We start from the raw sequence: 19,735 nt of genomic DNA on the forward strand, positions 1-19,735 counted from the left end.
TCTTCCTTTTCAAACTAATTCGTTTTGTTTTGACTAATTGTGGTCACCTTAAGACGTGAAATGATTTATAAGCAAAATCCTAAATTAAACCACAAGGAGAAAAACTGAGTGTATTGAAGCTCTTAGAGAGACCTAGAAAAGGACATTCTTGGTTCAGACAGGCAAAAACTTCTCTATTGGTGAAAGGAGACGTGACACGTCAGCGTGCACAAAAAGCAGCGCTCCATTGTTCATCGCATCTCTTGTTGTCTGCCCTCAAATATGCTTCCTAGATGGAATTATTATTGCATCCAGAAAAGCCTCCTTCTCTGTCACATTACTCTTCAGAGTTCTGCTTAAAAAAATGTGAAAAGGTCGTCACGTGTGTTGCCCATGAATGCAAAGCTGGTTTGGTAGATTAGTTTTGAAAAATATGTACCTTGATGTTAAATACGTTGTCCCTTTAGTAGCACACAGCAGAGAACTGAGACCAGAATGTGTTCTTGTGTTTACCAAGAAGCAAGAGGAGTTGCAGAAAACGGGAACGGAGGGATCTGGACATCTGGGGAGATGCTGACAACACCAGTCTAAGCTTGGTTGGTTGTTACAATTTCAGTTAGTTTGCTCACTTGATGCAGTGCTGTGTAGCGGTAATGGTGTGCGCGTGTTTTCTCTTAGAATTTAACGCAAGCCCACTGTTTTAAAAGAGGAGACAAAAATCTTAACACCCAACTACTCTGACTTTAATATGCTGGACCTCTCAAAGGGGCAATACGGAATTGTTCCTTTCAGTGTAGTGTGAATTATATGACCAGCTCCTGCCCCTGTAATTGGCATGAACATGTTCAGGAGAACACAACACAGACTTTGGAAACTGGACCCAAGTTACTTTGGGAGAGCTCAGAGGAATGAGCTTGAGTCTTAAGAACAGGTTCCAGCTCCCAAAACCAGGATTCTCTGGTCCACAGTTGGGTCAGAGAGCCCCAGGCCGTGAGGCTGTTGGGAGGAGAGCCTGCCCAGTGCCCCCGTGGCCAGGCCCAGTGGCCCCTGCGGCTGGCAGCCCCTCCACGTCTGGAATTTGGAGTGGTGCAGGGCTGGTGATAAGGGGGCTCCAGGGGCGCTAAATGAAGGGAGAGGGAAGGAAGGGGGGCCAGGGTGGAGCAGAGCCTGCAGCAGACTGAGGGGACAGGGAGATCTCCCTTCGGCAAATTCCCTCCTTCAGGACCAGTCGGGTCCCAAGGGTGCTGGATGAGGGAGGTACGACCTGTAGCTAGTAGTTTTGTGTTTAGTGTCTTAATTATGAGAAAACACGACAGTTTCACTAGGAGCATGAAAATCATCTTACGTTCAGTTATGTTTGTAGCATGCTCTCTCTCAGCAGTCACTCGATAACAAATAGGGTGTCTTCATGTCACCTCCCTGTTTGTGAGTCCATTGGTGGTTGATCAGCCCAATCCTGGAGCTGCAGATCTTATCACCGAAGGGGGAGGGATTGGTAGGTGTTGGAGGGTGTAGGTGTTGGAGGGATATGGGACAGTTTTTGACTCTCTTTTCTTCTCTGCTCCTCGTCTGGACTGTGGTGGGACCACTAAGATTGTGCCACCCCTCACAGATTACTGCTCTCCACCGGGGATAGTCCTGGGCAAATCTCTCCCAAGTGTCACTGATGCTGCACTTTTTCACGTGTGCCTTCAGCATGTCCTTATATCACTTCCGCTGGCCCCCAACGCTCCTCTGTCCTTCCTCCAACTCAGAAAACAGTCTGTTTTGGGAGGCGCTGATCAGACATCTGAATCACGTGGCCAGTCCAACAATGTTGCACGTGAATGGTAATGGCTTCAATGCTGGTCATGTTCAGCACTTCCAGGACGCAAGTGTTCATATACCTATCCTCCCAAGAGAGAGTTATGATTCTTCTGAAGCAACATTAATGATATTGTTGAGGTGCCTTCAAAGGATGCTTGTATGTTGCCCACATTTCGTATGTACAGTACTATATGAGCAACCACTACACAGTATACAAGGAGCTTTGTCTTGGGATAGATGTCCCGGTTCTCAAAGACCCTTTGTCTCGGGCGAGTGAAAGCAGAGCTTGTACGGCTCAGATGATGCTGGATTTCCACATCCATGTCTATTTTAACAGAAAGGTGACTTCCAAGGTATGGAACGTGCTCCCCGTTTTCTAGCAGTTCTCCATTGACCTCAATAGAAGGTACATGAGATTGTCCCATTGCCAAGCATTGGTGGGGTACCTTGGTCTCTTTGATGCTCAATGTGAGGCTGAGGTTCTTGTATGCTTCAGAGAAGGCACTTAAGGTGGTCTGAAGGGCTGAGGGAGAGAGAGCAGCAACCATGTTGTCATCCACATACTGGAGGTCCATGATCAAGATGTGGAGATCTTGCTTTTAGCCTTCAGTCTCCTGAGATTGAAAAGCTTCCCGTTCTTTCTGTAGACAGTCTTCACACCATCTGGAAGCTTGCCATTAATGAGGTGAAGGGTCATGGCCATGAAGATGCAGAACAGTGATGGGGCTATAACACAGCCTTGCTTGACACCCGTTTTGACCTCAAAGGAGTCGCTTTTGGAACCTGCTGTTGCTCAAAACTGCAGCAGTCATGTTGTCATGAAGCAGCCTCAAGATGCTAATGAATTTTTGGGCCCAGCCATCCTTTGAGAGGATGGTCCACAGGGCGCTACGATCGATTGTAGCAGGCAGTCACGTACGGTTGTACGAAAGCGGTTTTAAACCCCAGTTTGTTTCCTGGAGTGTTTATACTGGCTCAAGCTGAACCAAGAATTTACTGTGCTGTTGAAGGCACCACAGCCCCCTATGTTCCCTGACTGAGGTGCTGTCTCTGAAGTTTACTCTTTTGTGGTTGGTAAACACAGGTTTTTTTTTAAAAACTTGAAGATCTACTGTTGCAGCCTCTGAGAAGTCCTTTGCTAAAGCTGCTTTAGGTATTTGGGGCTCACTTCCATAGTCAGCTCAGTTTAGGATGAAGTCAAGTCCTTGCCCTTTGTCACGGAAATTGTGGAGAAATCCATTCTGGAAATGAGATACAGAATGCTTTCTACTGCCCAGACCAAAAATACATTAACTGAGAGGAAGGAGGCTGAGACTGTTGGAATCTTAATGGTAAAAACAACTGTTAGGAGTCTTGTATCAGAGACGTAGCCGTCCGTGTTAGTGTGTAGCTTTGAGAACAAGAAGTCCTGAGGCACCTTATAGACTAACAGATATTTTGGAGCATAAGCTTTTGTAGGCAAAGACCTGCTTCATCAGATGCGTGAGTGGGGGGTGGTTTCAGAGGAGTATTTAAGGAGTGGAGTCCCAGTAAGAGGGAGGGCCAAAGTTGACAAGGGTCTATTCAGCAAGGTTGGAAATGGCCCAGTATCAATAGTACTTATCAAAAGAGGGGGGAAAAAAAAAGACTTGTTTTTTCCTCTTTTGATAAGTACTGTTGACACTGGGCCGTTTCCACCTTGCTGAATAGACCCTTGTCAACTCTGGCCCTCCCTCTTACTGGGACCCCACTCTTTAAATACCCCTCTGAAACCAACCCCCCACTCGTGCATCTGATGAAGCAGGTCTTTGCCCATGAAAGCTTATGCTCCAAAATATCTGTTAGTCTATAAGGTGCCTCAGGACTTTTTGTTGTTCTGTTAGGAGTCTTGTTAATGAGTCCAAAGCATTATAAATCCAGAAAATTTAGAATTAAGATTGGGGGAAAAAAATCAGTTAAGGCTGTTTTTTGTGTGTTAAGTTGGCCCTGTAGTGATGTCCTAAAATAACTACGCTGTTATGATGATGGCAGCCTAGTACTGTGGTCCGGTCCCAGTTTAGATATGTTTTGGGGTTTTTTAAGAAATTGATTTTTGTCCTTTAACTTGAAAAATCACTAATGGAGTTTTTTGTCTGGGAAGTTTAGAACATTTTAAAATTTCATGAACAAGAAGCCAAAAGATGCTATTTCTAGTGATTGATTATATGTAGTGGCAGCTTTACATCTTTTCAGATTTAACTTTTAAGGGTAGATTTAGTGCTTCATCAATTGCCAGGGTTCACAGATGCTTTGCATTGCTGGAGCTGTGTACAGCAGCCCGAACATATTGGTGAATTTAGTCTTCAAACCACTTAGCCAATTAGAGAACTGTGTTAATGAGTGAAGAGTGTTGGGAGGGAGCATGGAAAGCTCAGACTGAGTCCTAATGGGTCCTCTGCACAGCTGCCCCAGTTTCCCACAGTGGCCCCCCCCCCGCCGAAAGGATGGGGGAAAGGGCAGTTCTGCAAGCATTGAAGCAGAAGCTGGTACACACCCTTGGAGCCGCCTTAGAAAGTGACACTTGGGCCAAAGGTGGTAGCTGTTGGCAGCACGTGGGGATTTTATTCCCCTGGGTGTTTCCTACTGTCCTGTAGTAATGGGAAGTGTGTGTCTGTTCCCCTAGGCACAGCATCAGTGCGTAGTTGGTGACAGGAAGTTTTGGTTTTCACATGTACTCAATGGCCCTTGTGCTCTTTGTAACATGGCAACCAGGTAACACCTTTCTTCTCCAGGAAACAGGGTGCAAGTGGGAGGAGGGGCCTGGCTGGTGTGAATGGGACCTGGGCTGGGGAGTGGGGCAGTCTGGGCTGTCCGGAGAGGGAGGGAGGGGACCAGGGCCTGGCTCGGGGCCCCTCTCCCCAGGATGGATGGTGCTGACGGCTTCTGGTCCCGGTGCTGACCCTTCTGTTCTGCGCTGTGTCCCCGTCGCCTGATAACCTCCTGTTCTCCCTGCTGGGTGCAAGTCACCTCTGCCTGTGGGTGGGGGCAGGAGCCCAGCGACCCCAACTCTGTAGTAGACACACGCTCCAGTCTCTCTCCTACCAAGTCATTCCCACCAATAGAATGTATGCTTTTATTGCAGCTGGTGAAGGAGGGTTGAGTTGCTTCTGTCCCAGTGACTCATTTGAGTTACCTGACCCTGTCTCTAGCTGATGTAATTACAACAATTAGATAAAGTGTCTGCATTAATCCATTATGGAGATCAGTTCATGTTAACTTGCCTTCTAATAAATTTAGTATGGCAGCTGTCATCTTTCTCCAGAATGAACAGCTAAGGAATTGACTTAAAAAGAATTATAAATTACGTACTTAGAAAATTGTTCATGCTCTCAAAGAGTAAGTTCTGTAAGTTAGGGGTGGCGGCTAGGCTGTGTGTTTCACTCTTTTTGAAAAAGTGGTTGATGCTGAAGTAAAAGTACAAAATGGAGCAGAGCTGTAGCTATGGACAGCTCCATGGTATTTTTTTAGTTCTGCTAGAATGCCTGAATCGCTGCTTTTAATATCCACCAGTTCCCTGACCATTATGGATTAAATTATTGGCAGTGAGCGTAGAACTGAGACAAAGTAAAAGGCAATTCCACTAAACTGTTGCTATTTTTTTTTTTTAAAAAATCATATAAATACAAATCCTCCTTTTAAGATATGTTTTGCTTTTTTCTGCATGTATCCACTAAATTTTTAACTAAGTAATTTAACTTGTGGGCTCCTACATAAAATGAAATAGGCAAAGCTTATTTTTGGAAGCCTTTTAGAAAAACATAAGCTCTGTGTGAGCTGGAGCTGAAATGAAATTCTTAACAATGTGAATAGGTGTGCTTGGTCAGGATGACCACTCTACTCTTAACCACTTTTTTCACATTGCATAGCTAAACTTGACTTATCTGTAGTTGATTTGACCTAGCCGTCCACGTAGAGGGATGTCGATGGGAGAAACTCTCCTGTCGATTTCACTTACGCCTTGTGATATCAAGGAGTACTGGGTTCAACTGCCAATCCCAGATACTTTGATTTGGCGCATCAGTTCCAGGCGTGCAGAATCCAACTCTGGGTCGATCTTCCCGTTAGTATAGGCGTACCCTAAGGCTATGTCTACATTAGAGGGTTTTGTTGACAAAACCGGGGGAGCATCCAGATTCCCAAGGCGTTCTGTTGACAGTAAATCAACAGAAGGCAGCACTTTTTTTGAAACCTGTATCCCATTCCCCACAAGGCGTAACGCCTCTGTCAGCAGAAAGCTAGTCTGGATATTATATCAGGGAGCCCTCTGTTGGCAGACGGGGCTGCCGGGGACACTAGGCAGCCCTGTCTGCTGTGCTTCTGGCTGGTTGTTTTGTCGGGAGAGTGGCTGAGCAGTCCGGCTGCTCTCTGTTGACAGAGGAGATTGCAATCCATGTGGCAGTTTGGTTGTGATCTGTCGACAGAAGTGTCAGAAGATGTCTTCTGACAAAACCTTCTGTCAACAAATTGTTGTAATCTAGATATAGCCTCATTTAGTGTGATGGCCATAGTGGGTCCCATTAGACTGTAGAAGTTGCTATACTTCCTTGCTAGCATCCAGGATGTTTATTCTCAACTAGTTTTCTTTTAGGGCTAGAGGTTTATTTCAAATGCTCCTAGGTGTTCAAAAGGAATTTGTTAGAAAACTTAGATTGGAGTGGATAAAGTTTTTTCTATCATTTGTGAAATCCATTACTTTTCTTCTGCAGAATCTTCCTTGAGCAGTCTGAGCTTTTAGATGTCCTCTCTGAGGCCTTGGTAAGGTGAGAATGTAGTATCGATTTAACTGAAGGCGTGACTTCAAACCAGTGTAGTTCATGGTTTGCACGGACACTCATTTTTTGGTTTGTGAATAAGTAGAGTGAAGCTGACATAAAGGCACTCTAACGCTGTACAGTTGCATTTTAATCTGTAGGTACCCTGCACCTGTGTGGTGCTGAAGTTCCAACAGCATTATGTTCCCAGTACCTGGAGCTAAGGGGATTAACATGTTAATGGGGTGACTGGTAAATGCATGCAGTCTAGCAGCATCTTGATGGAGTGGCAAGCACCTTGCATAGGCAGCTGCTTGTTCTGAATGCGACATTTGTTTAACATGCGTTTGTGGCTTTACTGGCTGAATCACTTCCCATAAGGTGGCTTTTTGCTCTTCGCGAAGTAGTGCAACAATATCAGTTTAACTCTTTTTTTCTTCATTTTTAATTTATTCTAAAATTATTTACCTGGTGCAAACAAAGCCCCTTCATCGCTCATCTGCTGGCCTGCCATACTGATAAATGAGCTGCTGCTTTCCATTAAAAGACGGGACGTAGATTACTTGGTATGGCTTCTTGGTAGCAGTTGATCATTTATCATTTGTTGCCCTATCTCAGTGTTATGTTTTAAAACACAGGTCAGTCTTTGTCCAGTCCCACATCAGGCTGGCTATCAGCTGGCGTTTTCTGCTGTTGCATCCCCACACAATGAAACCTAAGCAAGCATGCGTGGTGCTACTTCACCTATTTATGTTAAGGTATTGTCAGTCTCACCAGAAGCTTTGTCTTGTTAGTGTTAGAAAGGCATTTAAAGAGTCAGTTATCTGTGCTGTAAAGGCCATATCTTAACTCTTCCTAGGTATAAATCCTAGTAAGAAAATTATCATCGTTAGGCAATTATTAGAAGCTGTAGTGGCACGTCACTACCTGCCTACACCTTAGAAGGAGGTTTAATCTGTTCAGATCCAAGGCTGAAAAGGCAGGATAGGCTCCCTGCTAGGGGAGGTTCCTAATGGTAAAAAGAAGTAGCGAATGTCAGTTTTGCTCCTCTGTGCCATGTGCTGCTTGCCACATAGCTCTAGGTCCAGGTTTCTCATTCATCTTGTAATCTTCAGGGAAGCTATTTGAGTTAGAGATAAAATAACTTTATTGTCTGGGCTTTTTAGGTTGCAGTTACGCAGCTTTTGCCATTACTCAAGGTCTATAGCTGTGTTGTGTCTGATCTTTGAATAGCAGTGTGGTAACTTTTTACTCAGTTCAGTAGAGCCACAGTAGAAAGGTCTGTGATAGGAAATCCAGATTTGCTTCCCCCTTTAGAATAACCCTGCAAATACAAGTGGAAAAATTTGTAGGTTAGATGGTAGAACCCTTCCAATACAGGTGACCATTACTGAGCATTGGCATAGGCTGCTATTAATTCTCTGACTTTTCATTTTCCCACCTGGTGCACAAATGTGCCGCTTTCAAACGTCAGTTTAGAAATCACAACATTTGGAAAGCACATTGCTGCGGTGGATAGGAATAAGACACGTTTTCAGTCAGCATAATGCTGATGAAATTGCACCGGTGAATCATGAGCCCTTCTTTCACAATGGGGAACTGTTTGCTTCTGTGTCATCGCAGTACTCATCCCTGTACTATAACCTTGAATTGTCTCTTTGTTGTCATTGCAGTGTGCGAAGGAGTGAATGCCCCATGTGGTGTTAGTGCCTGTCTGCCATGCTGGCCTGCCTGCCAGGACCAGGTGACCTCTCCTTTCAGCTTCTTTCTTACCCGCAGATGAACACTGGACTTCAGAAATGTGAGTGATGTTTTGCCTTCAGAACATATTTGATGGTTAAATATGGAACTGGTACAGCTATGAAATAAATAGCTAAGATATAGCAGGAAATCATTTTAATATGTCTCTTTTGTTGTGCCTTCAAGGCATCCATCAAAAGCGGTTGTGGAAAATAGCTACCAAAGTTCAAGTATTCTCGGCTAGCCCTCCCCTTCCAGCTTTTGAGAGATTAATTTTAATTATAGCAAGATAACAATTCTTGCCTCTTTACGAAAATCATTAGGGCACCCAAACAGTGAATATTGATTTGGCTCTTAATAGACTTTTTTTCCCCTGGTTCTTCTCTTCCTCTGCCATAGGGGGTGATTCCTCCTTTCGTGTTACTAGGGCAGTGTAGTGGGTCTCCATCACCATGGCGGAGGGGGCTTGGGAGTTAGGGGTGGAAGACTGCACGCTGACAGAAATAACCAACTGGCAGTGTCCTCCCTATGGCAGAGCCACCGCTGCCTCCTCCCCCCACTGGTGTGACAGTTGTCTTCTATATCTGGATAGCTTCCCCAGCCCTTGGATGCCCCCATTGAATACTCCTGAGGAATTCCCCAGGGGCATAGATGTCTTGAAGTGTTAAATAGAAACTCTGATGTTGGCCAAGTGTGTCGCACAACCCTTTCTGCAGTAAAGGTCTGGATTCTCTTCAATCTGATCAGGTACTACTTTCATCAGAATTACCTTGCCTCTTTCCAGGGTAGACGTCTTTTGGAAATGGCAAAGGCTAGCTGAAGGCATAGAAGAACCTGCTAAAAATAAAACCAGCAACGTTTTAGAAGCTTCTGACAGAAACCTGGCAACAGAGGCACAGTAGCATCGCTAAGTCTAACTTGGAGGTGTTCCTGACTTCATTAGAAATGCAAGAGCGCTGTCAAAAAGGAAGTTAGAACCTGCATGCCAGGGCGAGGAGAGACATGAGAACAGAGAGGATGATGATCGGGTTAATAAATCTCAAATGAGTATTTCTTTAGTTAGGCGGGAGAATGGTAGATGCCAGTGCTTAAACATCATGGGGAGAGACATCTTGGAGACCATGGAGATGGGTAGTTAAACTGCCACCTAGCACAGCAGAGTGCGTGGTGTGCTTGAGAAACCAGCTTAGAAATATGCCACTTCACAAAGGACGTGTTTAATGTTGCTATAATGGCTTCTCCTTTTGGTGACCATCCCATCGCCCCTTGCGTTGTGCTTGGGCAGTTTTAGAAGCTGAGCTGGCATGCTCTGTAGACAGTGATTGAAAGGGAGCTGGTAATGCCACTTATGCCTTAACCATACTTGATAGACAATTTCTTTTAAGCAACATGTTTTCCAGACTAGTATAATTGAGTGTATGTGTTCAGGCAGAGAGTTGCCTCCCTTGGAGCTGATCTCTGGTGAGCTGGAGTTTCTGTCTCCCCACCACGTGGGACAGTGAGTACTGAGCATACTAGCAGTGGCCTGCTAGGCCCTGGAGAAGTCAGCTGCAGAAGCTGCTGCCAGCAGAACACTGCAGTAGCACGTGGAGGAGCTGGGGTGGAAGCTGACTATCTTGTTCTAGAAGAGAGGGTTCTGCTTTTCTGGTGGACGGAAGCTGCAAGGTGAAAAAGCAAGCCAAAGGGAAAGATGTCTGAAGATTATCGAATGGCTAACGTGGTAGCTTATGGGAGGTAGCCAGCACAGTTAGGAAGGGAAACGTCCTGTCTGCATGGAGTGAAGTTACAGCAATCTACAGGCGCGTTCTTCCCTCTGAGATTTTCGTGCCACCTTTGCTGAAATGTACAAGTGACAGCCGGATGCTTCAGCTTCAGCCAAGTGGATCTCTGCTGAGAGGAAACATGACATAGGAGAACTGTCTTGCCTTTTTTTTGACCACGGGATAGGTAAATGTGGCTCTAGGATCTCTTGTCGTAACCTCATTTTAACGTTTAGGGTGCCCTCCCAAACTGACCATCGCAGGCTGTGTTCACACTAGAGGTTTTTTTTGGCAAAACAGTCATTTTGCCAACAAAACCCAGGGAGCGTCCAGACTCCCAAGGCATTCTGCCGACAGTAAATTGACAGAACGCAGCGCTTTTGTCGACAGCTGTACGCTGCTCCCCATGAGGCATAACACCTCTGTCGACAAAAAGCTGGCCTGGGCACTCCTGGGGGCCCTCTGTTGACAGATAAGGCTTCTGGGACACCAGGCAGCCCTGCCTGTGGTGCTTCCAGTTGTCCGGTTTGCCAGTAGAGCAGCTAGGGAGTCCAGCTGCTCTCTGTTGACAGAGGGAATCGCTGTTGCGATCCGTTTGGTAGTTAGGCTGTGATCTGTTGACAGGAGTTTTGTCAGAAGGTATCTTCTGACAAAAACTTCTGTCAAAAAATCCGCGTAATCTAGACCTAGCCTTAGTGAATATGGAGATTAGCTGAGTAGGGATGCACAGAGTTGAAAGGCGTGAAATAGTGCATCTTTGCCAGAATGGGACTTGCACACCATCACCTGGCTAAGTGACTTCCCAAAGAACCTTGGTGTATTTGCCAAAGAAGACAGTTTTCCCTCAATTTCAGCGTAATGCTGAAATTGAAATCAAGTTTTGACTTGAAGTGGGTTGTATGGGGCACAGATCAATATAGTGTGTGGTGTTAGTCTTTAGCTACCAGGTTTCTCTCATTTTCCTAAACTAAAAGCACAAGATTCAACTATGGCATAAGAATGGGGGGTGGGGCAGAGGCATGTTTAAATTCAGAGAGTCTTGGATAGGCTGTGACATTTTCCCCACTTTATCCAGCGTACCAAGTGCTGTAAGGGGCAGGCCATCTGCTATGTTTATAACATCACGTCTGTTTTGTCCATCACTCTTCAAGGACTCCTGTACATGCAAATGTTTTCTGCATAAACCTAAATTAAGAAATGGTCTCGTTCACTTTTCAGTCCCAGGCAGGTCTGGCCTGAATCGAGTAGGGTGTCATGTTGGTTTCCACTGGCAAAAGGAATGAGATCACTGAGGCTTGTCCACTGGTTGTAGGAAGGTGGAACTCTTCTAGCCTTCGAATGCTTCTTCCTATCGCTCGCTCGTTCCAAGAGAATGTTGTCTTACCAGGGTCAGTATTGATGAACTCCCTCTTTTTTCCGCAGGGGACACTACACAGAAGATGAGATCTGCACAGTATCCTACTCCAGCAGAATTGGATGCTTATGCTAAGAAGGTTGCCAACAATCCATTGACTATAAAGATTTTTCCAAACAGCGTCAAAGTTCCCCAGAGGAAACACATACGCCGTACTGTGAACGGACTAGATACTTCAGGCCAGAGGTATAGTCCTTACCCGCCGCAGCCCGCCACAAAACCTGGCCTGCTTGCGATCGTCAAATCCCCAGCTAAAGGAATTATCAAAGACTTTGACGGAACACGTGCCCGTCTGCTGCCAGAAGCAATGATGAATCCCCCTTCGACGCCGTACGTTGCACCTAGCACTTTAAACCACCCCCAATCGCTGGCTCGCCAGCAGGCTCTTCATGCACAGACTCTGCCACACCCCCAGAGTATCCCGCAGCCACAGACTTTGCAGCACCCACAGAGAATGCTGCAGTCACAAAACTTAACACACCCTCAGGGTATACCACAGCCGCAGACTTTGCCGCACCATCAGAACATGCAGCAGCCCCAGAGCCTGCAGCATCCTCAGACCCTGGCCCATCCGACTCTGCAGCACCCTGCAAGTGCTTTGCTGCAGCCAGGTTTACATGGAGGCAGGAAGATGCCAGATGCAGATGCGCCGCCGAATGTGACCGTGTCTACCTCAACCATTCCCCTCTCTATGGCTGCCACTCTGCAGCAGAACCAGCCACCAGACCTGAGCAGCATCGTGCACCAGATCAACCAGTTCTGCCAGGCCAGAGCTGGCATTAGCACTACCTCAGTATGTGAGGGACAGATTGCAAACCCGAGCCCTATCAGTCGCAACCTGCTTATCAATGCAAGTACCAGGGTGTCTACTCACAATGCTCCCACTCCCATGCCTTCCTGTGTAGTAAACCCTGTCGATCATGCTGCTGCTATTCCCTCCTCTGCCTCCGTTAATGTACCCATGGTAAACATCAACAGGGTGCCGTCGGCATACCAGAGTGAAATGAAATCAGTCGCGTGGAACCAGCATCAGCTTGCACATCTGCAGCAAATGTGTGGTGATGCTGCTGGACCTACTGGGCTTGCAGGGAAGCACCCGCCAAGAGAGATTGCAGGGCAGGGTTTTCCTGGGAAAACGTCAAACTACCCTCAAGAACTGTGCATGGGCCAGTCTTTCCACATAAAGCCCCCCATGGAGAAGCCTACGCCTTCCCCACCTGTGAATGGATTGCAGGGCCCCATGCCATATACTAATGGGCACTTTTTCCAGCCTGTATGGAATAACATTCTGCCCACACCAAACAGTGACAGCTCTGGATCACAGGACCTTGCCCTGTCTTTTCACGGAGGCCAGCCAGCCGGGGCACCACTGGATTGTGCAGTGGGAGCTCATTACAGAGCCGGAGCTGGTTCATCCAGCCAGAACAGCGTGATGCAGACCATGGATTACCTAAGTGGGGACTTCCAGCAGGCTTGCTTCCAAGATCAGAGTATGGCTGTGCTGGGAAAAGTCCACCGGCCTCCCGTGAACCGAGCGCCTGAACCAAGTGATAGTCGAAATCTTCATATTCAGCACCCAGGGTATAGATAGGCTGCAGTCACTTTCACAGACAAAATTAGAGAGTTAGTCTTAATTTTAATTAATAAGCAAAGTATTTTTTAACTTGCAAGCTTGGGTGATCATTATAATAACCATTGAAACGAGATTTAATGTATATTTTGAAAGCTTTACATCCACATTCTCTCCTCCTAGTATAAAAATTTAACCCACCTTTTGTTTCAAAGAACTTCATTACACTACTGCACCCTGCAGCTGTTACTTCACCCCAGAGCCCGCTTTGCTCAGCTTCTTGCCTTCTGCTTAGTAACTGCTTGCTGGACTGTTAAGTTGCTACAGGGCCATGGTTGCACCTGATAGCTAGGTAGCATAGGTGCTTAAGTTCCATCTGCGTTTCCTCTGAAAATTAAGAGTAACTGAATTTGTCAGGCAGTAGGACTTATTTTCAACTCTACAGTTTCATTAAATGATTAAACACTGAGCATTTGCACTGCCCAGAGGCTTATTTAATTGAGAAGGAAGCCTGCTCTGGAAAGAGTTTAACTAGGGTTCTGTAGTTAGGCATTAAGACAGGAAGAAGCATTTTGCTCCTGCTCCCGCAGAGAGTTCTTCATTTCTCGAAGGTCGGTCTGTGTCCAGAGCCTCAAGTCCCTCACAGATCTTCTGGATGCTGTGTTGGGGACAGGGTACAGGAGTGGCAGTGTTAGGGTACAGGTTACATGGCTGCCTTCTTCCCTCTTGTTTTGCTTCCACTTCGTCATGTTAAAGCTATGTCTGAACCCCTCGCTGCTAGGAGTCTGGATGCCCTGATGCAGAGTGCTGTACTGAGGTTTTATTGCAGGAATCTAGACCCATTGACAACCCCACAAAGGGTTCAGTTAACTTCTCCAGTAAATAAGCGTATTTAGAAGTCTGTCTCTACTGCAAAGGAAAGAGCACGTATCACTGATACGGCATTTACATTCCAGCAGCAGCCTCAATGACATGAAGGGTATTTTCTGTGGAACAAAGTTCTAGCCATGAGACATTGTGGTGCTTACGGCCCATGTCTGTTAAAGGACCATCATAGATGCAGTCGAACAGTTCTCGTTGCTGAGAATTACCATTTAACCCTTTTCCACAGGTGCTCTGTGCCTGACTACTCCCTCCCAACGTCACTTAAAGCAGCTGCGTGAGTTGGTGACCAGTAGAACACTAACTATTGGAAACCTCAGAATCTTTTCTTCAGCATATTGACACAGCCCTTTTTTGAAGCTAAAATTATTGTAAGTAGGTAGTTTCTTATCTCTGTAAGTGAGCCTAATACTTGAATATAATGATCACAGTCGAGTTTGGACGTTAAAAATTAAATGCATTGATTCTTTATATGTACACTGGCTAAAAATATTGCTCTACACTGTAACTTTTAAATGTAATATTTCTGTATGAATGTCGCCTGGTAGCGTGGGTTTGAGTAGCATTGTGTATGAGTGAACCCACTGGCCTCTGCCATTCACTGGCCTCCCTCACAGCCCTTTGAAAAACAAAGCCTTAAGTATTTGCTCCTTGAAACTTTCCTTAACGAGCATGATTTAAAATCTTAAGACATCATACAAAATTTAAAAAATCACACACAACAAACTTACAAGTTTTGAAGTGATGTCATAGTTGGCTAGAGATTCTTAACATTTTTCATATGTGGAAAAATTAGAAAACATTTATTTGTATCTTTTAATTTAGACGTGTAGTTCTGGGCTGTAACAAATATTTAGGTTTCAAAGCTTAGCAGAGTGCATTTTCTGATTCCTTGCGGAAGATAGTACACTTACACCATGTCATTATTTAAATTTTTTAAGTGTACTATAAACCGTTCTTTAGTGATTACTCTTTAGCAAAGTTAAGCAATCTGACTAAAGACAGATTAAATTATGTGTTGGCTTGTGTTGCCTTATATTTAAAAGGAAAAATTGCCTGATTGTGTTATGCCAAATGATAGCAACATGAAGTCCTAATTTATTGTTTATAATCGTATTCCTGCAGTCTTTGTGAAAACTGGTAAATACACATCTGTGAAAGAACTAAAACCCTAAGGCTTTTCATGCAATATTTTTCTGAACACCTCTTGGAAGCCAAGGATTGAATCTGAAGCTGCTTCCCTTCCATTCTCTTGGTTACCTTCCCCCTTCTCCAACTTGATCTAGGGCTGTGCTAGGACTTTAACGTTTCCCACTAATTTAGTTATTGGAAGGCATTCTGTTATTTGAAATACCTGCTTTTTACCCAGTTCAGTAGCCTACTGCAAATACAAACCCAGACTGTGAGTCATCTCCTGCCCTCCCTCCCCAGAACAGGGAACTAGTGAAACCCTATGTTTTGGCTCTTGACAAAAAGTGATTTAAATGTCCGAAGTTATGCTAATGTTACAGTAAGCCATGGAAGATAGTCTGTGAGTCTTGTCGTAATTTATTCTGCACTCATAACTGCAAATAGCATTGTCACCTCTGAGTCTTTGGCCTGGTGCAGAAGGACTATGAAGCAAAAATATTCAAGATACATCCAGGTAGGACATTCCATTAGCCCGTTCAAAAGTATAAACAATTTTGCTATTAAAACCTACTCCAATATTTCATTTCCTTCTGAGTCGGATTTTTATTGGAAAGAACTCTGCGTTTGTGTCTGTGTGACTAACAGCTTCCCTTCTTGTTGTACTCAAGAGACTCTTACCCTTTTTTATCAGTTTTTATTCACTTATGTGCTTACAGGCACAACCTGTAAAAGAAAGGTTTACTGCAGCATGAACCTAGCAATAAGGGTCCGATAAAGGGCTCCTCTGGACATGCACTACTGCTCAAATGACGGCAAAGGATAAAGTGTTTGATACTATGAGTGACTGCTTCTAAAGACAATCCAGCATTCTCTTCCTGTTCCATGCAATAGTGAGTGCTGTGAAAGTTTCTCTAGCTAGTGAAACACTACTTTGCATCTGTTTTAATTTGTTCACCATTTTCGTAAAGGCTCTAGGCTCTCACTTGGGTCTTGGCCATAGATGGGTGTCTTCCATTGGCATTTACACCACTGTTCCAGTTAAAGCATTTCCAGCTTTCCTCTTTTTCCCCACCAAAGGGTCGAGCAATTTTGATCTCTGGTGCAGGCCTTTTGCTTCCCCATCTCCATGTCTGTATGGGGGTGAAAACAATCTTGGGTGTTAATGGAAGAATTCAAAACTTTGTGGGGAAGAATGAGGAGCTAGGTAGCTTGTTTTTCTCAGTGAGCTCTGGAGTATTTTATGCTGTGCTGTCAGCCCCATTACCTGTCCCCGCCTCAAGAACTGCACTGGTTAAGCTGAATATGGCTGATTTCTAATTACTGCCTTCTGCCCGACGGAGCTGGTCAGTAAGCAGAGAAGGGATGGGTGTGAAAATGGTCTAAAGGCTTCCAGTGGGAAATTTCCATCCTTTCTCTATCGAGCAGAGGCCTTGAAGCTGTTAAATCAGGAGCCCAGTTTGTTACAGCCTAAAGTTAACATTCTAGAGTGATACTTGTGAGTTTTCTTTCGCAGAAAACCTTTTCTGAAGCTTATGATGGGAAGATGTCTCCACCAAACATGACCATTGGCACTGAAACCAAACAAGTGTTTGCTGGGGAGAGAATCGGGAATTGCTGCTGTATTTCATTAAAACACACTCTGATTATATACTCTGCTTCTCATGCACTACAGATATAATGGTTTTTGTTTTGTGTCTTCAGGAAAAATAAAAAGTAAAGCCAAAAAGTCCTGTTCCCTCTGCCCCTTTGGCTGTTTGTATGCAGTGTTGAATGAAAGGCATCTGCTTGGCCTGTGGTTTTCAATGGATGTGGCCAAAGGCTGAAGAACGGGTGTTTTGTCATGAGGGTCTAACTTTTGGCCGGATATGTTCCCAGCAAAAATGCAGAGAACAGCTGCATCTGTAATGTCAGATTTTTTTAGACCATCCCAGATACCCTTCTGCATTTAAACTGAGAGCGACTGTCATGCCGTTCAGAAACCTTCGAGTCAAAAACTGGTGACATTCCTGAAGACACCTGTTTGGCAGGGGTAGCTCCATTCCTTGTCTGTCCAGGTCATGGTTTGGGTGGGGGAATGACGTTTCCTTTTCAATTTTATGTCTTGAAAAATTGGTCTGACCTTGGAAACTTAAGTTACAATCTGTGTCCTCCTGCCTCCTCTCCACTGAATAAGTGCCAGCTGGGAGGGTTTGAATGAAGCAGAAACTACTTATCACCTGTGAACGTCCCACTCTCTAAAGAGAGGATATTGCTGCAGGATTTCTGCACCTGGATTTGAGTTCATTGGCACAAGACTGGTGAAACTCCTTCACTTTCAGTGGGGTTTTTTTTTGAGCTTTGAGAACAGCAGTAGCAGGGTAGAGTCAAGTCCCCTGTCTTCCTGCAGTGTCTCAGCACCTTATTGGGACGTGGGAAGTTATTTCACTGCCTGTGTGAGCAAAGTCGTAACGTTGGTGAGATGTAGCCATGCCGAATGTCCCGTTTTAAAAATGAATGGGTTTTGGGCCTGTGCACACAGTGACCAGCGTTCCCTGTAAGCTGAGCACTGGGGCGGCTGCCCAGAAGAAATTCAGGTGCTGCCCAGCTCATTAGCAGAGCGCCCAGAGCCAGCAGCCTTGCTTCTATTAGTGGTACAGATCTGCACGTGTCCTGGTGTACACAGCAAAGTGTATTCCCCCCAGAGATGGAGAAGGTTAGAGGGAACCTAGCTTATCTAGAGACATGGATTTTCATTAGTTATAAAACTGCTGCAAATGACCTGGAGAGCTGTGTTCCCTGTAGGCCGTGAGCTTGTGTGGCTACTCAGAAAAGTTTCCAGTGCCATCCAGCTGATCAGCTGAGTGCCCACCACTAGTTTTGTTTCTATGGGTGGTGCACATTCGCACATGCCTTGGTGCGCACAAAAATTATTACACGCATGGATGGAAAAGTCTGCACACAAATGACCGAATATAGGGAACGTTGCTGGAGAGGGCCAGCTAGACTATGAGCTCTTTTTGAGGCAGGATCTATCTCTTAGGGTATGTCTATCCAGCAAAGTTATTTCAAAATAGCAGCTGTTGTTTTGAAATAACTTTGCTAGCATCTATACAGCGCAACGGCTACTTTGGAATAATTTTGAACTAGCGGCTTATTTTGAAATAAGTGAACCTCATTCCATGAGGAATAGCACCTGTTTTGAAATAGGGGCTGCTTAATAGTGTAGACAGGGAATAGCGCCTATTTTGAAATAAGCTATAGGTTGTCCAGTGGGTCTCTTTCAAAATAGACTGTATTGTGCCTGAAAACAAGAAGTCCTAGGGCACCTTATAGACAGACAGATTTTTTGGAGCATAAACTTTTGTGTGCAAAGACCCACTTCCTCAGAGGTGCGGAGATGCTCCATTTCGAAATGCCTAAGTGTGACTTCAAAATGCTTTTTCGTGGGAATCAATGTTGTTTTGAAATAAGCTCTTCTGGAATAGCTTGTTTTGGAATAGCACTGCAGCCCTGAGGGATTTGGGCTTGTTTAGTTTGCAGAAGAGAAGACTGAGCGGTGATTTAATAGCAGCCTTCAACTTCCTGGAGAGGTTTCCTAGAAGGGATGGAGAGAAGCTGTTCTCAGTGGTGACAGACAGCGGAACAAGGGGTAACGGTCTGAAGTTACAGAGGGAGAGGTCTAGGTTGGATATTAGGAAGAACTACTTCCCCAGGAGGGTGGTGAAGCACTGGAATGTGTTGCCTAGGGAGGTGGTGGAATCTCCATCCCTGGAGGTTTTTAAGTCCCAGCTTGACATAGTCATGGCTGGGATGACTTAGTTGAGGTTGATCCTGCTTGGGGCACGGGCCTGGACTTGACGACCTCTTGAAGTCCCTTCCAGCTCTGTGATTCTATGTGTAGACATACCCTCACTCCACTTGCATCGTGTCAGTGGGATGGGAGCCTGGTTCAAATAACAAATACACTTTGGGGCGTAAACTTGCCGTTTCGGGACTCCAACGTACAGCTACGCTCGCAATCCCTGTTTGAAATGTGATTGTTACTGGGATGGCTTCAGTGCCAGACCAGCCAAACAGTAGTAAGGACATTGCAGCATTTTATCTGACTGGTGTGATTCAAAGCAACTGAGTGCAAGGCATTAATTCACTTGCGACATCTGGTTACCCTGCCAGAGATTAAACCTCGAGGAGTCGGGGCACGCTAAGACACAGCTTGTCCTGCAATAAAACTTCCTCAGGCCCCTGTTCACGCCTCATTTTTCCTAAAACAAAAAGGGACTTCTTCAGTTTTTGAAAAGAAAAATGAAAAGCCGTCTCTCCGATCCGCTTGGCTGTGTGAGACAGTAACAAGCCCGAGCTTTGGGCTGAGTGACGTTGATTTATTCCTGGGGGCATTGGCGCCAGGCAATCCAGTTGTTATATATCATCAAGGGTGGCAATTCTCCTGTAAACCTACAAATGATGCCTGCTTTCCTCCATAAGCTGGCAGGCACCGTATGGCTTCGAACACCCTCTCCCTAGATACCAAAGACAATAGAACTCAAACCAGGCTTCCCTATAACTTCTTCCATCCATGGGTGGAATAAATGTTATGTGCACTGCGACGTGTGAATGGGCACAGCCATAGGAACGCGCTGCCCGCTGCGGGTGCTCTGCCAATCCGGCAGGCAATATCTGCGTCTCTCCTGGGCGGCTGCCCAAGCGC

The 19,735-nt window shown here is 45.4% G+C and overlaps 1 protein-coding gene across 7 annotated transcripts in view; it reads left to right on the forward strand.

Annotated features, from left to right (window-relative positions):
* Positions 1-16,758, forward strand: part of FAM222B (family with sequence similarity 222 member B) — a 70,675-nt gene extending 53,917 nt beyond the window's left edge. For 5 of the 7 annotated variants that reach the window (XM_075013862.1, XM_075013867.1, XM_075013865.1 and 2 more), the window contains exons 2-3: positions 8,228-8,355; positions 11,477-16,758. In XM_075013862.1, coding sequence (XP_074869963.1) covers positions 8,274-8,355; positions 11,477-13,059 — 1,665 coding nt within the window. In that variant the 5' untranslated portion in view covers positions 8,228-8,273 and the 3' untranslated portion in view covers positions 13,060-16,758. Of the gene's footprint in view, positions 1-6,506; positions 6,564-8,227; positions 8,356-9,078; positions 10,242-11,476 lie in introns of those variants that run through there. The other 2 variants (XM_075013866.1, XM_075013868.1) reach the window with 2 other exon arrangements.
* Positions 16,759-19,735: the final 2,977 nt, after the last annotated feature.

Source organism: Carettochelys insculpta, chromosome 19, assembly GCF_033958435.1.
Source record: "Carettochelys insculpta isolate YL-2023 chromosome 19, ASM3395843v1, whole genome shotgun sequence".
Classification (NCBI taxonomy): domain Eukaryota; kingdom Metazoa; phylum Chordata; order Testudines; family Carettochelyidae; genus Carettochelys; species Carettochelys insculpta.